The sequence below is a fragment of the Aotus nancymaae genome, unplaced genomic scaffold (assembly GCF_030222135.1).
Source record: "Aotus nancymaae isolate 86718 unplaced genomic scaffold, 86718_ANA_hifiasm-v0.15.2.pri h1tg000020l, whole genome shotgun sequence".
In the NCBI taxonomy this organism is placed as follows: Eukaryota; Metazoa; Chordata; class Mammalia; order Primates; family Aotidae; genus Aotus; species Aotus nancymaae.
In genome coordinates this window covers 8528446-8552930 of record NW_026988432.1, presented here as the reverse complement: position 1 = coordinate 8552930, position 24485 = coordinate 8528446, and the positions used below count along the sequence as shown (strand labels likewise).

General features: G+C 35.2%; 1 protein-coding gene across 1 annotated transcript in view; it reads left to right on the top strand.

The window, feature by feature from the left end:
- The window catches only part of DOK6 (docking protein 6), a 448396-nt gene that overhangs the window by 175581 nt on the left and 248330 nt on the right, over positions 1 to 24485 (top strand). Inside the window, exon 3 of the mRNA XM_064379032.1 lies at positions 22743 to 22857. Within this exon, the coding sequence (XP_064235102.1) occupies positions 22743 to 22857 (115 nt within the window). The remainder of the gene's footprint in view (positions 1 to 22742; positions 22858 to 24485) is intronic.

The window sequence follows — 24485 nt, the reverse complement described above, 5'->3', positions numbered from 1 at the left end:
TGTTTTCATTTTCAGTAGGTAACAGTGATCCTCTGACAATATAATTCTCCCACAAATGACAGATAGAAATGCTGGATGTCAGGTTCAAGCCCCAGCTGAAGTCTGAGGGGAGAAGATAGTTAGGGGTAGGGAGCTGGAAGAACTCTCAAGAAATGGCAGGTAGATGACACATGACCTTATTCAGCAGCTCTCTCACACTGTCTGTCTCATCAGGAGCTTACTTACATGTTCACCTTTATCTCGACTGCTTGCTCCAGCTATGCCCTTCTCAGCAGCCAGCTCTGTGGCTCTTGCCGCTCCGATGCACAGCTGCACAGCTGGCTCCCTCTTACAGAGTCAGCAGCTTCACTGTCTCCCTCTCAGCCCAAGCTGGTTTCTGGCTCCCCCATGCCTGCCTTCACGTTACCAGCTCTCCCTTACAGATTCAGCAGCTTCACTGTCTCTCTGGACATAAATCTGGCCTGTGTCCTGACTCCCCTGTGTTCATCTGCAAAACGAAACCACTCTAGGTTTCTCTCTTTCTCTGGGCATGCCATATGCACAGCATCAGCAGGGCAGTTATACCGTTTACAAACATTAGTGGTTCCCAGCCAGGTGATGAGCTACATAGCTATGTTTACATAATGCATGGAATTGTGCACCTGCACTCCAATCTTGTTGAGTTGTGCAGGATGTTTACCTCAGCCTGTTCTTAACCAAAGCACATCTATTTACCTTACACTGGGAAAAATACAAAAACAAGTCCCTGGGTCTCTGAAAAAAGCAAGTCATCTGTGGAGGAAAGTCAGATCTAGAAACAAGTAAATGACAGCTTCTTCCTTTCTCTGGCTGCAGCTTTAGGCTGGGGGCAGATGTAATCACAGCAAAGCAGTATTGGCCATGGCAATGGGATTACTAAAACCAGTGGTTCCCAACCCCCAGGACATGAACCAGTGCTGGTCTGTGGCCTGTTAGAAACCAGGCTGCACAGCAGGAGGTGAGCAGCAGCCGTCAAGGGAGCAAAGCTTCATCTGTGTTTATTTACAGCTGCTCCCCATGGCTGACATTACCACCTGAGCTCCACCTCCTATCAGATCAGTAGCAGCATTAGATTCTCATAGAAGCACAAATCCTGTTGTGAACTACACATGAAAGGGATCCAGGCTGTGCACTCCTTATGAGAATCTTTGCCCGATGATCTGTCACTGTCTCCCATCACCCCCAGATGGGACCATCTAGTTGCTGTAAAACAACCTCAGGGCTCCCACTGATTCTGCATTATGGTGAGTTGTATACATACTTCATTATGTACCACAATGTAATAGTAGTAGAAATAAAGTGCACAATAAATGTTAATATGCTTGAATCATCCCAAAACTATCCCTCAGCCCCCACCAACCCTCTGGTCCATAGAAAAATTGTCTTCCATGAAACTCATCTTGTGCCAAACAGGTTGGGAACCGCTGAGTAAAACAACCACAGAAAGGCTTGGCATTGTTCAGAAACCAGGAGAACCCTAGGCTGCCAGAAAGTGAGGAAGAAACTCCATCAAAGAGAAGGGTAGGAAAGGGGAGCTCTTAAATATGTACATATACTCCCAACAAGAGTGTGGCTGACACTTGAACCAGCTATGAAGTGGAAAATTGAAACCAACTCACGACTAAAGCGTAAGAGTCTGACTGAAGTCTGAGCCACACCCCACCACAGGTGTAGCATTTGGCAATTCAGTCTAAGCAAGGTAATTGCTTGTTGAAGCCAAACACCAACAATCTCAGAGAAATGTCACAGAATCCAGAGGCTATACATGACAACTACAATGTCCACTATGAAATCCAAAATTCCTCAAGGATTAAAATACTATGAAAATGGAGTTTAATCAAAAGGGAAAAGAAACTCAGATGTTAAACCTGATAGGATTTAGATTCTGAATTATTAGGATGGGATTTAAAAACAGCCATTATGCCTATGCTTGATGAAGTAAATAAAAAATATTTTTTTCCTGCCCAAAATATCTTTTTAAAATTAAAACAGTAATGGTATTTTAAAAGAAATCCTAACATAAATCATTCTACCATAAAGGCACATGCACACGTATGTACATTGCAGCACTATTTACAATACCAAAGACATGGAACCAACCTAAGAAAATGTTGTACATATACACCCTACGGTACATATGATACTATGTGGCCATAAAAAAGGAACAAGATCATATATAACATGGATGAAACTGGAGGCCATTATCCTTAATAAACTAATGCAGGAACAGAAAACATATACCACCTGTTCTCACTTGCAAGTGAGAGCTAAATAATGAGAACACATGTACAGAAAGAGAGGAACCCCCTCCCTTTCTCACCAATTTATAGAATAGCTAGAAAAAAAAATACATTAGCAAGGACATAAGATCAGACATAACATAATCAAGCATTTTGGCTCGATACTTTTATACCAATACACAAAACAACTACAGAATACAGGTTATTTCCAAGTGCACATGGTATGGTCAACAAAGTAGGCTACTTTCAAGAATATTAACAAGTCTTCATAAATCAGAAAGTATTGTGTTCTTTGACCATAGATGTTTTACATAAGAAATTCATAACAACGTATTATCTAGAAAGCTCTAAATATTTGAAAATTAACATATGCCAAGGAGCAATATGCAAAGGGGCTAAGTAGATATCACAAAGGCAAATATTCTAAACTGAAAGATAACAAAGATACATTACAATAAACCTTAGTTCATTGTTTTAGAGTAAAAGGACAAATTTTGGATATGGTGTGTAAAAATGGACAGGACTTATGAATTAAGCATGAATGAACATTAGAACTCATGCATGATCCATGGGTCTGGGCTTGAGCAACAGTGTCAAGGATGATGCAGTTCATGGGGATGAGGAAGCCTAGGAGATCCAGCTTTGGGTAAAAATTACAAGCTTTTACTTTACATATATTAAATTTCAAATGTCTATTAGGCATTCAAACTGAAATGTCAAGTAGTCAATTAGATAAATAGCTATGGGCTGAGGTGAGGGAAATGTCAATGCTAAAGTTGTTTCTTTGGTTACCTTTGGCATATTGATAGTACGTTACACTATAGCTCTGATAAAACGTCCTTGGGAAAGACAGAGAAGAAAAAGAAGATAATGAGCAATCCAACGTTTAGAAGATTAGTGGGAGAAAAAGGGCCAGAATAGAAGTCTGGGGGGAAAAAAAAGTAAATTGTGAAAAATAACCTTAAGAGTAGATCATTGGAAACCAAGAGAAAACTATTTATAAAGATGAGCAAATTATATTATGGCTAATACCAACAAGAGATTATGTAGTATGAAAGAAAAGAGATCATTGCATTTACAACACAGAGGTCCCTGATAACCTTGACAAAAGTTATTTCATTCAAATATGGGGACTAAGTTTACTTGGAGGAGCCTATAAGAGAATGATAAATGAGAAAGACAGCTATTTAGTGTTATCTACGGATAACACACCTGTAGGCCTATGGGAATGATCTAGTAAACAGGAAATGTGATGAGGAGAAAGTTTCTGTGTATAATTATAGGGTTTTCTCTTTGACAGAACCTGGGATACTTCATTCATTTTAACAAAAAAAATTGAAAGAGAATATGAGTATAGATATAAGTAGGTCGGATAAAAATTAATATTGGAAAACTGTGATCAACATGTCAGAAACATACATGCTCTATGTGTGTGATTTTTCCCTCCAATGTGTGAAAATGAAGTGGCAAAACAGCATGAAGAGCATAATGAGAACAGGAACAGTTAAGGGGATCATCTTGTAGTTAAAAACTATACAGACTTTTGACTGTAAATTGAAGCTCCCTGAAGCTCTTTTATAACTATGTTCAGTAGATCCGACAGCTGGAATTTACCTTCTTGTGGCAGTGCTATGAAGATGAAAGTTTATTATTATAACTTTCCCTTTATAGCATTGGAAAGGCTAATTCACTTTCTCAATGACTTAAGTTTCCTTTCAGGAATTTTATTTTATTTTTTCTGTGATGGATTATGAACTGAAACAGCAAAGTTCAACCAATCCTGATATGGAAAAATAACATGGGCATTATTCATCAGTAGTAAAAATTTTAAGGGTTTTTTTTAAGATTATATACAAGGTTCCTTTTCTGACTTTGATTTTATTTTGGTAAATATTAACTAATGCTTGTGTCTTTGTATCAACCTTACTATATCTCTTCTTTCCTCTATTGTAACTAATTCAGTTATTCTGATTTTTGTTTCTTTTTTCCCTTAGGATGTATATCTGGTTTTCTTCAAATTCTCTTTTATCATCCTTTCATTAGTCTATAATTCCACTCTTTATCACTCAAATGTGATCTATTCTTCCTAGTCAGCAAAATTATATTAAAATTAGGCAACTCTGAATTGCTCAAATTAAGGTAAAAGCCATTCGTGTGAATATATGCACTTGTTGGGTGAGGTAAATAACATTGGCACATCTTTCTCTACAAGTTGTTGCCACTGTGCTACAAAGGAAAGAGATCTTCCCTCTTTATTGGGGAATTGCTATTAAGCCCAATTCATATGTGATAAATGCAATATGATCATTAACATAATCATATAATGTAATATAAATTTTTGTGAGACTACTATTTGTAGTAACAGCACAGACCCCAGGTTTCAGAAAATGAAGAAGATACTCTTCTTGTTTGTATGCTAGGGACAGTAATTGTCCTAATCTTCTAGGACCAGTAGGAAAATTGAATAAGATTCTACCTATAAAAATTTTAAGAGTGTTGGGAGTAGTCAGTCAACACTGAGTTATTATCATTATTGTTTTGAAATTTTACAATCTGAGGAAGTAAGGTTTGTAAATAACTAACTATAATGAAATATGATTAAATGTAGAGTACAATATTAAAAATACACAAGAACAGTTAATTCTGCTTCTGGCAACTAGGACTTTACCAAGGAGGGGACACTTAAGGGACTTCTTAGGTTTACTTAGTTTTGACAAAGTAAAATAATGGTGAAAATGCATTATATAAAGAAAAATGTGACAAGTACTGAAAAGCTATATTGCATCATGATTTGAATAATCTACTGTTGGCAGGCTCTGAAAGGAGGCCTGGAGTGGGAAAGATATCCTAAAAGAAGTGCATGGGGCAATAATGGGGTATAACTACCTTACTATGAGTTTCATTTTTATTTTTAGGCAATACAAGAGTTGTGAAAGGGTTAAAATGGTTTGTCATATTCTCAAATATGTATTTCAGAAAAAATCCATTTTTGTGGTATCCCAGCCAATGGCTAGGGTAATAGACTACATACAGAGAAACTAGTTAATTAAATATTATAATATTCTCACTTCCCAAAGATAGATGTCAAAGTCTTGAATGAACAAAGGTAGGTGATTGGGGAGAAGGAGTTAGATTTAGGTGACATTTTCCAGGCACAGTCAAGTAGAATTAGTTACATAATGGATGCAGTGTACACTCTTCAGCCCATGGTTTAAAGCCCAGACTTCCCTACTGCACCACGTATCCATGTAACAAAACAGCAGAGGTATTCCCTAAATTTATACAGATTAAAAAAAAAAATTAAAGACTTTGTAACTGATGGTGTATAGGGGAAATGGAAGAGAGAGGAAGGAGAGTTCTGATCTTTTCAAGACAAGGTGGTGGATGAATGATTTTGCATTCACAGAAACAGTTCCGTATGAGGAGGAACAGTTTTCACTGGTGAAGAAAAATGTCATTCTTGGCATGGTATGAGGAGGCATCTATGGTATATTCAGCTATATATTTTCATTAAGCAATTAGAAGTACAGCAGATTGTAGTGAAATTGGCTAGGAAACCTACTGAATAGAAGTTAAGGTGGGTGTATATAAAAGCCCATCTGTAAAAGCAGATCCATGCAAAGTTAAACTCTGTAATAAGCCCTTTTCTCTAAATGAAATGGACTTTGGTATCAGCCTTGTAGTAACATCCGTGATATTTTACAGGTATTTCAATTCTAAGATTATTGAGAACTATAAATTTTTAAAAAAAAAGTTCCCTGACTGGGAAGAAGCTAATTTAAGAAATGATTTTAAAAATTGCAAAGAATGCCACTTAAATCAGTAACTGTTAGTGGAATAAATGTTAAAAGACTAAACAGCAAAGGTTATAGTAATTATCAATACTATGTAACTGTACTCCTAAGGAAATAGTAATAATTCTAAAGAGAGAATGTGTTTATTTTACCAAAGAGAAAATTGTTTAAAAATTTTGATATTTACAAAGGAGAAGGAGAAAGCAGATATCAGAAGCCATGTGTGTCTCCATGGGACAGGACAGGTGGCTGTGGGTGACTTGAATGTCACCGTAGGGATCAGATGGCCTAGACAACCAGCCATCAAGGCATCAAAAAAAAAAATCACGCAAGTTTTAAAATATTTTTATGCTCAAATATACTCTTGCTCTTAGAAAATTGTAGACTAAACCTAATTCCTTATGACTTGCTCCATTTCTAGAATTATTAATCCTTTTTCTTCAAAAGTGAACATTGTCAAAGTTGTGTATTTGGTCGTAGTTACCTCTGAGGGTCAGGTAAATACAGGAAGCTCCTTTTATGAGAAAGACCTGCAGATGTGAAATCTTTGTTTACTCTTAGACAATTAATGGCCAGTCCAAACTTTGGGTCTCCAGAATTGGGAAAAAATATTCATTTTCAAGGTGGCTTAGAGAAATAGACTAGTATGGATTTCTCAAACTGTTCTATTTGTGAATGTTTAAACATCTTAAACTTGTAATTAACCAGTTACTTGGATATATCCTAAAACGTATATAATATTCAATAGTGATAAATTAAAATAATCAAATAAATGAAATGTTTGCAACCTAAATGACAGATTTCTGGAAAAAAAAAAAAATAAGCCAAGGATACAATTATTTCTGTACCAACTTTGACTTTTTATGCCTGATCTGGAACATACATATTATAAGCTTATGAGTATTAATGGTCTCATTTAGATATTTGATATGTTTACTGTGAGAGAGATCTTGCAGCATAAATCAACTTTTATATGAAACTGCTATAAAGTGGCATATACTTTTTAAAAAACTTCTTGGTAGAAAGAAATTTGAAATTCAAATCACTAGCTGCTGAAGGAAGTTATTAAAAATGCATTAGGGTTGAAAATATAGCTGTATATAATTGTCATAACAGATATTCAAAACAAATTTATCCTCAATGAAAACTGAACTAGAGCAATTTACATAGAATCAGCTAATAAATTTTCCTTAATTTTCTAAGCAGATGAAAAAGAAGCAGTTTATAGACATTTTAATAAAATAAACATGAATTCTGTCTACAGGGAGGAAAATATAAATAAAAATCCCTGAGAAGGATAAATGAAGATAGAATGATGTGAAGTTCCAGGGATAAAAGCTCCTTGATGCCAGAAAAGTGATGCTTGTATTGGGACCAATCTCACTTCTAAATTCCCTGTAACCCAACACTGAAAACATCATTTTATTCTGTTTGGCATTGGCAGTATTTATCTTTATGTAAAGCAAATGTGAGAAAGTCAGGGAACAGAAAAGGTATCCTTGTGAAAAAGAGCTACCAATATATATAGCATTTCTTCAAAACTAGAAGCAAAGGAATGGATAAATGCAGAAATAGCACACAGGCATAATGTTCTGTCAAACACCCTACCCTCATTTTGATTCCACAAAGAAATGGCCCTATGCATGGATGAGCACATAGGTGATGTGATGTGAAAGGTGTTAAAAGGCTTGGTGTCTTTTGAAATAACCTGCTGGAAGTTCCCAAAGTGATCATGATTTGTTTAGATTAAGGTATCTTCTCTGTTCATTACTGTATTCATCCATCTTCAATCTCTTATCTGGAAGAGGTTTCAGTTTCTTGAGCATTAAGCACTTATTAATATACACATTGATTTCTAGGACAGTGACACCTTAATTCACAGTCATTTACTGATTGATTTACTTATATTATCACATGCAGGTCTCTCAGGGAAGATTCAAAGGAATGGAAAATGAAAAGTTCGTGTTTATGTTGGATAAAGAAGGGGGAATATGCCCATGGCCTGATGCACCCTCTGTGTCGACTGTCTGAGAGGGATGGTCTGGTTATGAATGGAAAACTCTAAACCAGAGATTAGCCAGAGGCACTAGGTGTTGAGACTTTCAGGTGGAGGGGAGCTGTAATGTTGTGATCGCTAAATTCTAGGAAACTTCCAGAGCTAAACTTGATCTTCGTAATATTTGAATTAAGGTCGATTAAAATTTTATAAAATCTTAGATATCTGTTGCCAATAAGAATTATTCTATGTGGCTTAATGATGCCATGGAAAGCAGATCACTCAGTAATTCAGATTTCTGTTTATTACCAATTTCTCTACAGCAGTTATGATCAGACTCTTTGAAAACCATGATGGCAGCACCTGTATTCCTATGTAACAAATCTGCACATTCTGCACATGTATCCCAGAACTTAAAGTAAAATAAATTAATTAAAAAAAAATACCCGTATGACTGATTTCGGCTTGACTTAGAGTATATAGCAGCATGATTTATGTTAGCAAATTCCACTTTGCAAAGTGGAATTTGCAAAGTCCTTATTCCACTTTTTAAATTTACCCATTTTTTTTCTTTTATAAAGCAATAATCTATAATGGTACTATATAAGAAAATTTATATTATATTTGAAACAATATATTTCCCTATTTATAAAATTCAAGTAATTATAATATCATGGCACACAAAATGAAGAGGTAATTGCAAGTAAGATAATATGTAAATTGTAAAATAATTATTGTTGTAAAAGTGATTTCTGCCTTAGGTTTTTCATCTTTGAAATTAATAATTCATATCAACTTTAGAAAATTTTTGAGACAAAGTCATGATAATTTTAAACAAGTCATTTTACATGGGAAGTCAGATAATGTGAAAGAATATTCAGTTCTGAAACACTGTTCTGACATTATTTCCATTATTTCTGAAGCATTTTTGCATTTAATTCACAGATTTAGATCCAATGCTTTTCATTATTTCAGTGCATTTTTCATTTTGAAAACTATTTTTTAATCTATCAACAAATTCTGCCTAATTGTGTAATATGTGACAGATGCAACAGGAGAAATGCTTACTGCATCATGTCCAAGGAGAATAAATTGTTTCCTACCATTAATGGAAAGTTACATATTACACCTACAGTTATAAGTGCATATTTATTTAGAACTTACAATTTGAACACTATTTCAGTGAAAATTTATTCTTGAATAATACTTTGCACCTCACTATAAATATCTATCTAGCATCTCTTTGAAATAAATAATGATGCTGCTACATAATTTCAAATTTATATAGCATTTTAATATTTTTAATGATATTTACTTCAAAACAACAGTACAATTTTAATTGATCTTTGAAGAATCTAAATTTGCAGACTGAGAAAAACCACCAAACTAATTTTATTTGAGAGCAGATCCTTAATCTAGGGAACTGCAGGCTTTGAGACAGTGAAATTACTTGTTTTGATCATAACTGTTTAATTTATCTACTCAGAATATTGTCACATAAATTGATCTCCTGAAGAAATGGTTGACTTTCTCCCATACAATATGAAGGCAAACAAGACTTTTTCCCTTTTAATTTAGAAATGGACAGAGGAAGAGAAAGATTATAAATTTTTGCTTTAAAATGCAACTATTTCCCCATAGCTCTTCTTTTCTATTTTTTGGAATCAAATTAATCCTATTTAGATATCAAGCATACTATAATATTAAAATGTAACTGGATTTTCAGTAGCCTGGAATTATCTGATTTTTTTATTCTTTCATAAAAGGTTTTCCTGGATATACTGGAAATTACCTTCCTATTTGATATTCTCCCATGCTTGAAGCTATTGTGATATTCTCCTAGTCCTAAAGCTGGTTTGCCCAACTCTCTGAAAGTGTGCCAAAAGAAGTCAACTTTTTAATGTTTCATTCCAGTTCCATCTTCCAAGCAAACTGATCTGGTCAGTCCCACCATTATCCCAAATAATTGAATTTTTTATGCAGTTCAAATACTAACAATAATTGGGATACAGTTTTAGTTTTCTTTTGCTACATAATAAATCATCACAAACTCGGGGGTTGAGAAATACCCATTTTTTGGTTCACAGTTCTGGGGTCAAAAGCCTGATTCAGCCTGTCTCAGGGTTTCATAAGGCGGAGGTCAGGATGTCAGGTGGACTGAGTTCTCATCTGTGGCTGTAGAGAAAAATCTGCTTCAAAGCCCCTTCTGTTGTTGGCAGAATTCAGTTCCTTGTAGCTGTAGGGCTGACTCCCTGTTTCCTTGCTGGCTGTCAAGAACAAATTGCTTTCAGCAACTAGAGGCTGCTGCAACCTGTAATTCTGTCCCTCTCGAAGCCAGCAGGGCACATCAAATCCTTCTTGTGCTTTGCATCTCTGACTTCTCTGTTTCAGTGACCAACTGGAGAAAACTCTGCTTTTAGAAAGCTTCCATGATGAAGCCAGGTGTGCCTGGGGAATCTTTCTTTGATTTTCATTTCCTTTTTCCATTTTTGGTTTTATTATTATTTTCAATTGACACATAATAATTGTACATATTTATGGTATACAATGTGATATTTTGATACATATATATGAAGTATAATGTTCAAATCAGGGTAATTCACATATTCATCACCCCAAACATTGATTTTTGTGTTGAAAACATTAACAATCTGCTCTTCTAGCTATTTGAAAATATATATTGCTGTTAATTATAGTCACCTTACAGTGCCAGAACACTAGAACTTATTCCTCCTATCTAGCTATAATTTTACACCTTTTAGAAAGCAATTTCTCATTATCCCCCTTCCCCTGACCCTTTCCAGCCTCTAATAACAATTCTATTCTTCTTTATGGGCTCAACTTTTTAGCTTCTACATTGCAGTGAGAACATGTTGTACTCATCTTTCTGTGCCTTATTTCGCTTAATGTCCTCCATGTTGCCACAAATGACAGATTTTCATTCTTAATAAATTAGGAATTATTTTTCTTAATGTCTTGTTTATGGCTGAATAGTATTCTGTTGTGTATATATAGCATATTTTCTTTATCCATTCATTTGTGGGCAGACCTGGGAACCACTCTTTGTTAAACAGTGTCATATGGCATAACCTAATTCAGGGAATGCACAGCAGGGTTGAGGCATCTTGGAGGACGTTTTAGAATTCTCTCCACCGTCAATACCCATTTGACATCCTTGCAGGTCCCAGTGATTGGTAACTTGTTTGCTGTGGCTCATCACTCATGCCTTCTCAGCCCTGGGACAATGCTTTCTCTAATTTATGGAAAGGTACTGGTAACAGTACAATTCTACTCACAAAACTCAAAACATATGGACGTGCTTACACTGTCATTTAGGCTATTTGTTTAAGGAAGCAGGGAGTGTCACTTTAAAGTTCTTTGTTGTGATGTAACTCTAGTGGCTACCATTCCAGTCCTACTTTAGCTTTCATATGGGAAGGAATCTTAAAAATTAAGAGATCCACATTCTCCTCATGGACTGTAGGAGGTATACACCTATAGGCATCAGATTTGCAGTGAAACATGATACCACTTTGGCAATTCAGGCATGGGATGTAATTTAATTAGTTGCTAACTCGGCATCCATTTGTGACACACTACTTCCTTTCCCATCTCTACTAAAGAGACTGAAAAAGCAGAATGATCACTTTTCTATACTTCCTACAGGTAGGGAGGTACATTTCTGGCAAATGAGATGTAAGTTAAAGTCTGATAGAAGCTATCAAAAGGGTTTTATGTTTTCCGACATGGCCAGTAGTGTTCCTTATTCTTTTTTCTGAATTGAAATCATGATGGCTGGACATGCAGCAGTCATTTTACGGCCATGAGGAAACAAGCATGTGAGAAACGCTGAGAAATGGACAGTACAATGGGCCTGACATGCTGCCTCCTAACAGCATCAAACTGCTGAACCAACACCAGTAACTACCTACTTCAGAGTTCTAATGTGAAAAAAAAGTCCTGTGTGTTTAAATTAGTCCTCAGAGGACACTTTTTTTTTTTTAATGTAAAGGGTCAGCTGGTGTTTACGCTTTGCAGACCATAAGTCTTTGTCGGAGCTTAAACTCTGTCTTTGTATACATAAAACAGCCACAGACAACATTTGCCTACCTCAGGTCTCAATCACTGATAATTGGGTTTTCTGTTATTTAAGGCTATTTAAATTTCTAGCTGAATTTGTGAAAGTATAAATAAACCTGAATATTATTAAATATACCTAGGTGCTGTAAGTGTATAGGCGAACATCAGCTAAGCATGATTGGCAGTTAACTTGTAGCTCTCACCTAGGGTTGGTCTCTTAGGTTTAGGAAAGTAAACTTTCCTAGCCTTTCTGTAACAAAGAACTGATATACATTGATGACCATACAAATACTCTCTCTCATTTTCCTTCCTGCTCCTGCCTTCCCTCCTTCCTTCCCTCCCTTTCTTCCTCCCTTCCTTTCTTATTTCCTTCCTTCCTTCCATCTATCTATCTTCCTTTCTTTTTCTAGTGTGGTAGAGCTTAGTTGCACAGGTTAAGTTAAACATATTACTTAGTTAATGGATGCTATCATCAGTGGTTTCTATATTTGACTGATCTATTTTATTCCTATTCCTTAATCCCATTCATCTTTCCATCTCTGTAGACAATCATAACGGTGAGTTTGATGGAAAGTTTGTATTTGTATAATTCTTATACATTTGTACTATTGATTTCTTGTATACTTACTTCATTGTTAATTCACGTACCTGCTACTATGTTATAACCCTTATTCTGTTTCTTATTTTTACTTAACTTGCGTTACGGTTTTTAAGATCTACTCACATTTCTATGTGTTTATTTTGCCAGTTGCTTCTAACTGCTGCATGATATTCTATAGTTTGCCTTCACTATATTTTACTTTTCCTAGTGATAGAAACTAGATTATTAGCAACTTCTCATTATTTCAAATAGTCCTGTAATTAAGATTTTGTATCCTCTCCTGTGACTCACTGTGAGAAACTTTTGGGAATATATATAAGGAATGAGATGATTGTGTTAAAGATGTGTGGATACTTACACAAGTACTACAGATGGCTTTCCAGACTGGCAGCTCATTCTGCATACTCACCTGGCACAGGAGGAGCTCTGTATTCTCACATTCTCATTGATGCTTACCCTCATGCATTAACTGTTCCAAATCTGATGGGTGTAAAGTCATGGTCAACAGTGTTTTGACATGTATTTTTAATTCTTAATGAGTTTGAGTTATTCTTCAGATGCGTGGTTGCTTTCGGGTTTTATTAATCGAGGAACTAATTGCCTGATGATATCATCTGTCTTGTTTTTACTGGAGTTTCTACATTTTTTCTTGCTGCTTTATAAGGTTTACTTGTCGCTTTTAAGCACTAGACTCAGTTCAGTTTTACACATTGGAAATAACTTCTCATCTGTATTATCTGTCATTAACTTTGTATGTGGAATCCTCCATTAAACAGAAATCTGAAAATTTGAGGTACTCAAAATTTTCATGGATTGAGCTGCCATAGTTTTCTTTAAGAAATACTTCCCCATCCCATACACCACAAAGATATCATCATAGGCCAGGCATGGTAAAGCACATCTGTAATCCAGCACTTCAAGAGGCAGAAGCAGCAGAATTGATTGAGGCCAGGAATTCATGACTAGCTGGGCAGCATAGTGATATTCCATCTATTAAAAAAAAAAAAATTAGCCAGGTGGGTGGTGTGTCCCTGTGGTCTCAACTACTTGGAAGGCTGAGGTGGGAGTCACTTGAGCCTAGGGTTCAAGGCTGCATGCAGTGAACTATGATGGCACCACTGCACTCCAACCTGGATGACAGAGCAAGACCCTGTCTCAAAAAAAAAGGCATTATCTTAAATATTATTTAATTGGCCTTAAAGTTTTGCCTTTAATATTTTGCTTTTTGGTGTCCAAATTTGTATATTGATTTGGAAATTCCATTTTTTAATACTTAGCCATTTTTCATAAGCCCATTTATTAAACCTTGTATCCTTTCAGTTACTGTGATGGCATATATTTTGCACACATACACACACACACACACACACACACGTACATTTTGTCTCCGAGTTCCCCATTCTGTCTTATAAACTGTCTGCTTGTTTGTTTTTATGCTGCTATCAGGCCATTTGCTGTAAATTACATGGCATCACACTACATTTAGCATTTAGTAAGGCAAGTGTTCCCTAAACACTCATAAGTCTCTTGTTTTTTGAAGTTATCTTAGCAATTTGTCTAAGAACCTAGAATGTCCCTCCTTTTATTTCGCTTATCTTTTAAGGTTTACATTTCTTTCCAATAAAATCCCTAGATACTTTATAGTTTGTCTTGTTATTCTGAATGCATTGTTCTATTTTATGTTCTAACTCATAATTACTGGTCTAGAGAAGTCCTGTTTGTTTTTAAGCTCTATATGTATCTGACAATATTGCTGAATGCTTTCATTATTTCTAGTAGTTTTTCTTTTGACTCTGTTAATGCTATGTCAGTGATCAGATTGTATGAAAATATAGGTAGTTTTAATTCTGCTTTCCTCAACTCTTTTCTCCTCCCTTTCCTTCTTGTCCAGGGCCTTTGTTACATTGAGGCCCTGATGGAGAGCATCCACGCCATGTTTCCAGTAATATATGGAATGTGTCTAATGCCAACTTTTGATGTGTAACCTTTTAACTAAAGAGAATATTTTCCCAAATGGTGTTGAACTTTATCAGTGAAGTCATTGTTTCAGTCTGCTGAGAAAATCATGTGATGTTTGTCATTTAGTCTAGCAGTTTTAAGAAATATGTTCATAGATTTTCTGATGTTAACTAAACTTTTACTCCTGGGATCAACTAAATTTGCACATTGGGATTTTTATTATTAAGTAAAATGCCACCATATAATTTTAAATTAATTTCCAAATTTATAATGGCATAATTGTATATAAACAATTGTTTATATTTAATAATTGTACATAATAATTTTACAGACATCACAGCGTGATGTTTCAGTGCATGTATACATAGCAGACAACATGATCATATGTATAGAAAACTCTAAAGACTCCATCAAAATAGTGTTGAAACAGTATCAAATGAACTTTAAAATTATCACCATATAATTTTTAAATATTTTTCATATCTGGGTTTTTTTCTTCTTACTTTTTTTTTTAAAATCAGGGTTGTTGTTGTTGTTGTTCTTTAGTTTTTGTTTGTTTTTTGAGACAGAGTCTCACGCTGTCACCCAAGCTGGAATGCAGTGTCGCAACCACCACCCACTGCAACCTCCGCCTCCTGGGTTGGAGCGATTCCTTATTCTCCTGCCTCAGCCCCTCGAGTAACTGAGATTACAGGCATGGCCACTAGCCCAGCTAATTTTTGTATTTTTCAGTAGAGATGGGTTTTTCACCATGTTGTCCAGGCTGATTTCGGACTTGTGACCTTAAGCAATCCGCCCACTTCGGCCTCCAAAAGTGCTGGGATTACAGGCGTGAGCCACCGCACCCGGACCCTATCTGGTTTATGCATTAATATTAAACCAGACTCAAGTAGCTAAGCAGCTTGTGCTTTGTTTTTCTGGACCATCTTAGAGATTAATTCACTGTCCCTTAAAAGTTTGATAAACTCAATTATGAAACCATCTGGAAATGGGCTTTTGGAAAATGAATATATCGTTTTACTTAAGTTTTCTATTTCTTTTTTCTGCTGACAATTTTGATATTTTGTATTTTCCTAGATATACAAGCTTCTAATTGATATTTTTTGTTAATTAATATATAGTTGTTTAGAAGCTTTCCACTCCTATTTTGGATTTTTCTTTGTTCAGTTTCTCCTTTTAATCTTGTACTTGATTTATTCCTACCTCCTTTCATCTAGCTTGCCAGAGGCCTCTTTTATTAATCATTTCAAATGGAGCTTTTGTTTAGATTTTTTTTTCATTTCATTGATTTCTGCCCTTATCATTATTATGTCTTTATGGAAATTCTCTGTTGCTTTTTTTAAAATCAAATTTCAGTTGAATGTCTAAATTCTTTGCTGTCAACCTGTTTCATTCATTAAAAATATTTTTAAAGTTATATGTTTTCTTGAAGTTTAACATATACTGTTTACTTTTTGTTAAAATCTACATATTTTGTAATTTAACTTTTAATTTCCTTTTAACTCATGTTCTTGAGAGTTATGTTTTTATGTATGTAGAATATTTAATTATACTATAAATTTTAATTATGACCATAGGATATAATTTTTATAATTTTGTTCTTTTGAATTTACTAAGACTTTTTATCACCATCTTTTCAGTTTTGTTTGCTGTTGATAGTACATGTGTGTATATAGGTCCACACAGATAATATAAAATAGCTTAACCATATTTTTATTTCAGATAACTTTCATATCTTTGCTTATGAGATAGATAGGTTTACTGCTTAACTTCCTTGTCAGATAATTTTGTCACCTGTGATTAAATTTGTCTTTTATTTTCCATTGGACTATATAATATATTGGACAAAAGTCAGTGTTCTTCCAAAACCAGTTAGGATTGGGTGTAGGGATACACTTTACTGCTTTTTAGCATCTATATAATCTCGCCTAAGAACTAAGTTTAATGGTTGTCCATGATTTGAACTTGAATGCCATTCATTGACTGATACAAAGTCATCACATGCAAGCAGTTTCTCTTAAGCTTTTCCATTCTTATTTCTACTTAGAGCGTAGCTTGTGACACTTTTAAAAGTTGATTTGTGTCAGCAATCTGTCCCTAATCATAGCTTCGATTCTTTTGAACAGCTGCAACAACATTTTTAAGGCAATGATCTCTCAAACTGTTGCCAGTTTTCTTCATGCCACCAGAACTTGATCTTTCTGCATTTTCTTATGTATAATGGCAGGTCAGCAATCCTGGCCAACTCATGGCAGTTCTTCCCAGCTGTCAGATTTGCGCAGTAAACAGCAAACTTCTTTATTAAATGAGTAAACAAACAATCCTGTTTTGATTCCAGAAATGCCAACGAAAAGCAGTTATAGAAACCATAGTTAGCATAATAACTTGCTTAAATATTAGCCACGTATTTTCTAGAGATGCTTGTGAAAATCACCAAGTCTATGATGATAGACCATGGAAGTATGAAGTATAAGGAGCTTTTTGACAAAGAAATGTTTTATCTGTTTGAAGAGGGCGACCTAGAGACTCCTCATAATTTTCTTACAGGGAAGAGTGGACCCTCTGTCTTCTCCAGGGCATTCAGCCAGCATTTCAGGTTGACAGCAGCCCCTCTGTCTATGTTGTTCCCTGCTAATGTGCCCAAAGCACAAAAAAATAAAATAACTATAATTGGCTACAAAGAGCAGAGCAAGCCATATCCTCTGAAACACTTAGGACTTCCCATCTGAACCTTTGAATGACCTCTCCTGCAGGTGGATGTCCTCAGACCCTACTGGCTACTTCCCCAGTTGAAAGGAGGTAGTCCCAGAGACCATATGAAGAGCTCCTCAGCTCAGTAGTGGGTCAGCTGTGCTGCTTGCTGTAGCCCGCCTCAGATAGCAATAAATCATTTTTCCAAAGAGAGGCTTTGTGCTTTGCTGCCTTTTCCCTGCGATTCCCCCTGGGACCCCGATACTGACAGAGCTCATTGACAAGGAGCTCTTGCCTGAATGGACCTCCACTTCCCACAGGCTGCCCATCAATCACCTGCCCAGCCTCTGGGGGAAGCCCGTTAGAGAACTGTGTGGACTTCTTAGTAATCAAAAATAAGAAAAACAAATACCTTATTGGAGAAACGGGGTTATACAGAAAATTTCTGTGGTTGTCCTTCTATTTTATGTTCATGTAATAACTAACTCTAATACAGACTGCACTGCTTATCTTTTTATAATCCTGTGTCATTGTATTAATTGGGGCTGGCCTCACAAGTTACCAAGAACTTGGTGGCTTAAAACCACAGAAATTTATTCCCCTACAGTTCTGGATGCCAAAAGTCAGAAATCAAGGTGTCTGCAGGGCCACACTCTCCCAAAGCTTCTGAGGGAGTGTCCTTGCTTGCCTTTTTCAGCATCTGGTGGTTCCAGATCTTCCTCGGTTAGCGCAGCGTAACTTCTATCTCGGCCTCCATATTCTCAGGGCCATCTGTCTGTGTCTTCGTCTCAAATCTCCCTCTGCTCTTCTCTTATAAAGACACCTGTCATTAGATTTAAGGCCTACACTAAATTCAGAATGATGTCCCCTCAAGGTTTGTAATTACATCTACAAGACCCTTTTTCCAAATAAGGGCACATACACAGGTTCTGGGGATTAGGATTGGACATACCTTCTTAGGGGCTCCTGGGCGACGCATTACAATAATGAAGAGATTTAAGTTTGTTCATCTCCTAAGTAAAGCCATAGTAGCTGTATAATATCTGATAATATTTGTATAGTAAAATTGCATCTCTCAGAGTAAGAGTGATGTTGTAACTGACTGAGTGGTTTTGTGAATTTTTGTTTTTGGAGTAAGTGGACCATATTATTAGACATGCTAAATTTAAACACACACACACACACACACAGGAGAGAAGTAAGTGCAAAGATTTTCTGCTTTACTGCCTATATTTCTATGTACTGATTTTCTGCATTTCTCAGACTTGAATATAGATTTTCCGTTTTATAATAGACAATCTCAAAATAATTTAGGCATAATAAAGTAATGAGGCTTTTCTTGGGTTCTTTTCATCAGCCCTGCAATTTGAATAACTTTTATAGTTGAGATTTCCCTGTAATAACTTCTTGTTTAGCTGATACTTGCCATTGGTAAATCACATGACTTTGAGAGTAACAGCTATTGCATGAATGGGTGGAAAGTGTACTAGCCTGAGAACTAAGAAATTTGGTCCTTATTCTCTCTCTGACTTTATGCAATAGAAACCCAAATCAGGATAGCCATTTTGCCATTTGTAAAATGAGGCAAGGTCTGCTCTCAGTTTGCTTTATCAGTTAGAAATTTTAGGGGATGCAAATAACAGAAACCCAACTTAAACAAGTTTTAAACGTGCATTATTACAAATTACAGCAGAAAAAGAAAGTGGCTTCAAGGTTGCTTGATTCAGTAACTCTTGCTAAACAATTACAATTAAGGAGATGTACTTTTTTTCTTCTGTGTTCTTCCATCCTTAGGATTGCCTCGGAGAATGGCAGCTGCAGCATTTCTTAGTCATGACATTAAGACAGGGCAGCACCACTAAAGAAGGCTGGTTTTATCATGAAACCACCATCAGATCAGAAAGCATGTATCAGAAGCCACTAGGAGACTTCTATTCATACCACATTAGCTGCATTTGGCTTTTTTTTTTTTTTTTGAGACAGAGTCTCGCTCTGTTGCCAGGCTGGAGTCTAGTGGTGCAATCTTGGCTCACTTGCTACCTCCACCTTCCAGGTTCAAGTCATTCTCCTGCCTCAGCCTCCCAAGTGGCTGGGACTACAGGTGCATGCCACCACACCCAGAAAATTTTTGTATTTCACCATATTGGCCAGGATGGTCTCAATCTCTTGACCTCATGATCCAACCACCTTGGGCTCCCAAAGTGCTGGGATTACAGGCATGAGCCACCATGCCCGGCCCATATTTCCTTTTCTAAACTAATTACAAGCAAGGAGACTTCACCCTTGGAATAATGAGTTGTACCTGGATATTAGGGCTGAGAGACTCTCAGCAGGACATACAGGCTGCTTTTTGGAGGGGCAGATAACTGAACAAAATCAGGTTCTGGTAAGAATGAAGGAATTGGAGCTTGATGCTGAGTATTACAGTAAATTTTAATTTTAATATAATTATATCCATAATTACTCACTTTTAGATGATACATTTCATAATGTGGTTTATGCCGAAGATATAAAAGACTAGGCTTGTAATTATTAATAATGAACATATGGGGATAGTCAAGTGTGGGCCATGGGAGAATTGTGTCAGAGCACATGTCTGCCACAGGTAGCTTTAAGAATGAATTAAATTGATTTCTTCCATTGTACACATTCATTTCTATCAGTAACAAGAGGGAAATATGAGGAAGCAGCTACTGGAAAATTGATGTAAATTTAGTTGGAAAAAAAGCAATAGTAAAATTTCTATGCAAATTTCATCATCCAGATATTGAAGAATATAATGTATAAGGTAATACAAATATTTAAATTATTATTATGAAAGTGAAGGACTCAAGCATAGAGAGATTAACCTGTATTTACTGTAATAGTGGAAAATGCAGTAAAATATTTATTTTCTTTTCTTACTAGAAAATAAATACCTTCCATCCTAATAAAGTGAAGTTTTATTAAATTCGCTCCTAAAAGGTACTATTTTACTCTCAAAAGTAAAATCTTTGACTTAATTAAAACAACCATAGAAGATTAGTAAAGCACCAGGATTAATAAGAATTATTAGATTAGTATGAAAGAATAGTAAAATTTATGTTCTAATTCATTTGAATCTACTTGAAAAAAATCTAGAAAGTAATTTCACTTTTCAAAAGATAGGCTTAAAAAAAGAATGTTAGTGCTTTAATGGACAATCTAATCTCAGTTGTGATGCAAGCTGAAAAGAGGCACATTAAACCTAATAATAGTTATAGTAAATATGGGGCTTTGCCTATTTACGTATGTAGTAAATAGCGTAAATGCAATTTTATTGTAGTGAGTAAGAGCTGCATTGAGTGGTAATATTCCACTCAGTTTGCATAGTTAGGCTAAAAGAAAAGATGCGTAAAATAAATAGCATGATGCTTTTAAATTGCACAGTTACAATATAATTTATATATTCTATATGTTACTAAGCATGCAAATAAAATAACTGAAAAACTTGGGCTTAACTGGAGAAAATATCACTATGTCCTTAAGCCCATAACATATACCTCAACTTAAATGGTAGTAATGGCAGAACAAGTAAAATCTAATTAACCTTTTTGAACTACAATTGAAGCAGAGTTTCTCTCTGATATTTGTTCTTCTATTTATAATTCCTAAAATATCTAAATATGCCCTCCCACTCACAGCATATACTCCAAGAGAATAAATCCTATTCTTCAGTCTTTTCTTCTCCCATAGGCTGTGGAAGGAATAATCACTTAATAAATGTCTAATGGTCTTCACAGTGAACAGTACACTGTCAAAACCCATGCTCTCTGCACACGCACATGTCTACAAATGACCACAGATATGCCATGAGTATTTATTTTGGGATTGTAAATAAATTTTTGCAAGTAGGTGAATTCACAAATATAGAAATCACAAATAATGAACAACTGTAACTTTAAAAAATACCTGATGAATTGAGTGATTTTCCTTGACAAGTAACTTTCAGATAATTCTCTGTAGTCTCCATTCCACACATGCACTTGCCCATCTCCATCCACTTATAGATTCCTTGCCTGTGATTTTTAGGGGTTTTTTTGTGTGTTTTTATTGAGGATATTAGTCTAGTTTATACAGTGTAATGTTAAATACAGATATAAATGCTTGCTAAGTACTTACCACATTTAATGTTAAAGATAATAAAGTATTATTTCCTTAGGAGAACGGATCCTAAGGAATATTACTTAAATATATTTGTTACATTTGTATTATATATTATAATATTTATTATATAATATCCAAATATGTAAATATGCCTGTGTTTAGTTATTATGTTTATAAAAATATTAATCAGCAAAATAGCCTTGAAAAAGCTAGTTATATCCTGTGAAAATTTTACATTTGGAGAGGAGAAATTAAAGAATAGTCAAAAGGTAATAAATTTATTGTAAGATATCATGTAATTATAGGTATAATATCATTGGTTGTCATTTAAAAAGGATATTAATTTGCTGTTTATTATGCTAGTTAATCCCATCTCCTTTCTGTTAACAATATGGGTCCAGAAATAAGTAATCATATAAATAAGAAAAAATTCAGCACATTGAAAAGATTTTTTAAAACTAACTCATTGAATATTATTATTGCAGTGTTGTGTTTGCAGAGTTGTTGAGGAAATATAAATTTTTTGTTTCTGTTGACTTTGGGGGAAAATTAAAGATGAACAGGTTGTAGCAGAAGAACTTGTACCAATAATGAGTCAACATCCAAAATACATAAGGTTACTAATATTTATTAATTACCCAATAAAATAAAGAGTTGTTAACCTGGGTGCATAAATCTTGGATAGGCTTTGGTGGTAGAAGTGGTATATGGGTGTGTGAACACTATGAGCATTTTTCTGGAGAGCAAGTCCTTTGCTTTAAAATGTAACTTTGGGGCAATGGACTTGCTCTCCCTTCCCTTTGCTGACAGACATATATCAGTTGCCTCAGGACCATAGTTCTACCGGAAACTTGCATGATAGGTGAGAATTAAGAGAAGGGACATATTAAGTACAATCAATATTCAGCAGATATTTAATGAGAATCTTCTGTATACCACAACTGCTGTTGTTTGCCAGGCATATACCTTTAATAAAAGCACAAAGTCCAGGGAACCCTTCTACATAATGTGTAGTCCATTTCAAAATGCACCAAACAGTATAGTCTGTGACCAAAGTTAACAGCATAATAGAAGACATTTTGTTTTGTTCTTTACTGGTTTTGGCTGAAGTCAATTCAAAATGAGGACAAATATCCAGTGGAAATTCGTGTAAGACTGTGATAACTTATTTTGTTTCAGCACTCCAACATAGAGCATACATACTTTACGCTAAGTTTAAAATATTTTTTTCTTTCAAGGTAACTGAACTGCACAATATCAAAAATATAACCAGACTGCCCCGAGAGACAAAAAAGCATGCAGTGGCAATCATCTTTCACGATGAAACGTCGAAGACATTTGCCTGCGAATCAGGTAAGCGGTTATTGGCATTCTAGCCCTTGAGGAAACTGAGCTGCTTTTGAGACAATGGCCCAGACAGATTAAGATACACTAGTGAACAGGGTGGCCTACTGTAATGAGAATATGCTGTAGGAGACTTCATTCAGAAGCTCAATGTACTGATTTCCACAGATGTTCGGCTGCTTGTTGTTATATGTCTGTGTCTGGATTTGGTTCTCAGGTGGTCTGCCTGTTGGGGTTTCCATTCAAGCTTTGAGAATTCAGTAAACACTACCTGGCAGGTGTTGTTTGGGTGAGTGCCTGACCAATATTCTGGTTCTTGCACCGTGTGTCTCTAGGCATTTGGGAGGGCAGGAATCAGGGTGCTGTGCAACATGGCAGAGCACAGCTCAAGTCCTCATACACCACAAAACAGAACTTTGAGCAATTTGCTGCTTTCATGGATTCTCAGTACCGCAAGTAAACACATTTCAGATTGAATTTTAGCATCCCAGTTCATAAAGCACTCTGACATTATTGAGACAAAAAGCAGTTTATAGTTTGAACGTGCAGTATTTTTCATGTTGGAATCTCTGTGGTGTGTAATATATTAGTTGGCTTATCGCTTTCTAAAGATTTTGCTCAATGAAACTGCATTCATTTTATAATGGATGTTAGGAAAAAGTACTAAAGATTTGCAAGATGTGAATTTAAATTAATGATTAGGTCTTTAAAAGAAATTTTATTCAGTATTTTTTAAAAGGAAAATGGTGCTTCTAGTTTTGTATAGTTTGTTTATGGTTATTATTAATACCAGGTTATATTATTCTAAAACTGATAATGTCTCTTTACCTAACTGAAATTGCTCACGTCTCCTCACCTACCTTTTCTTAGTATGGCTAAACTGAACTGGAATTTATCTCTTGTTCCTCTTTTCTTGCGTGCCTTTATGCATCTGTCCTGGCATATTTCTTTTCACTTGCCATCTAACCTCATTTCATCATTTAAAATTGACATTTTGGAGTTGCACAGAAGTCTGTTAATTGATATAAATTCCCATTTTGTAATACACCCTTTTCCAACCTTGCTGGTATAATATATTATCCAATTATTTTTCTGCCTTCCTGTCCACTATCTTGAAGCTGTTAAACCACTTTATTTTTCTTGGGGCTCTTAATCTCTCATATTAAAACAAGTATTTTCAAAAAAAAAAAAAGTAAAAGGTAATGTTTACTATTTAAATTTCTAATTTTCCCTATTACTTTTTCAAATTGTATTGAGCAATATTGTGAATGTGTAGGAAATAATGGAGCCCATTAATTTGGAAGAAAACAATATTTAGTTATATTTCTTTATGTAAAAATCTTATTTATGTTGTGTTTGGAAAGATATTCACCTAAAATTCATGTTTAGTTAATAACTTACTCATTCAGTATATTGCTCCTTTCAATCTGATTACAATTTTGAATCCCATATTAGAGTTGAAAAACATTTAATGCAATTTTATATATTTATACACATGGCTTTTCTAATTTACATCAGTATAATGTACTCTCCATTTAACTTTTTATTGGATTTAAACTAGGCTTGTGCATGTTGTAAAGTTTACAAGACTATACCTTTTAAATTTCTATATTCTAGGAAGTTGGAGAAAATATATA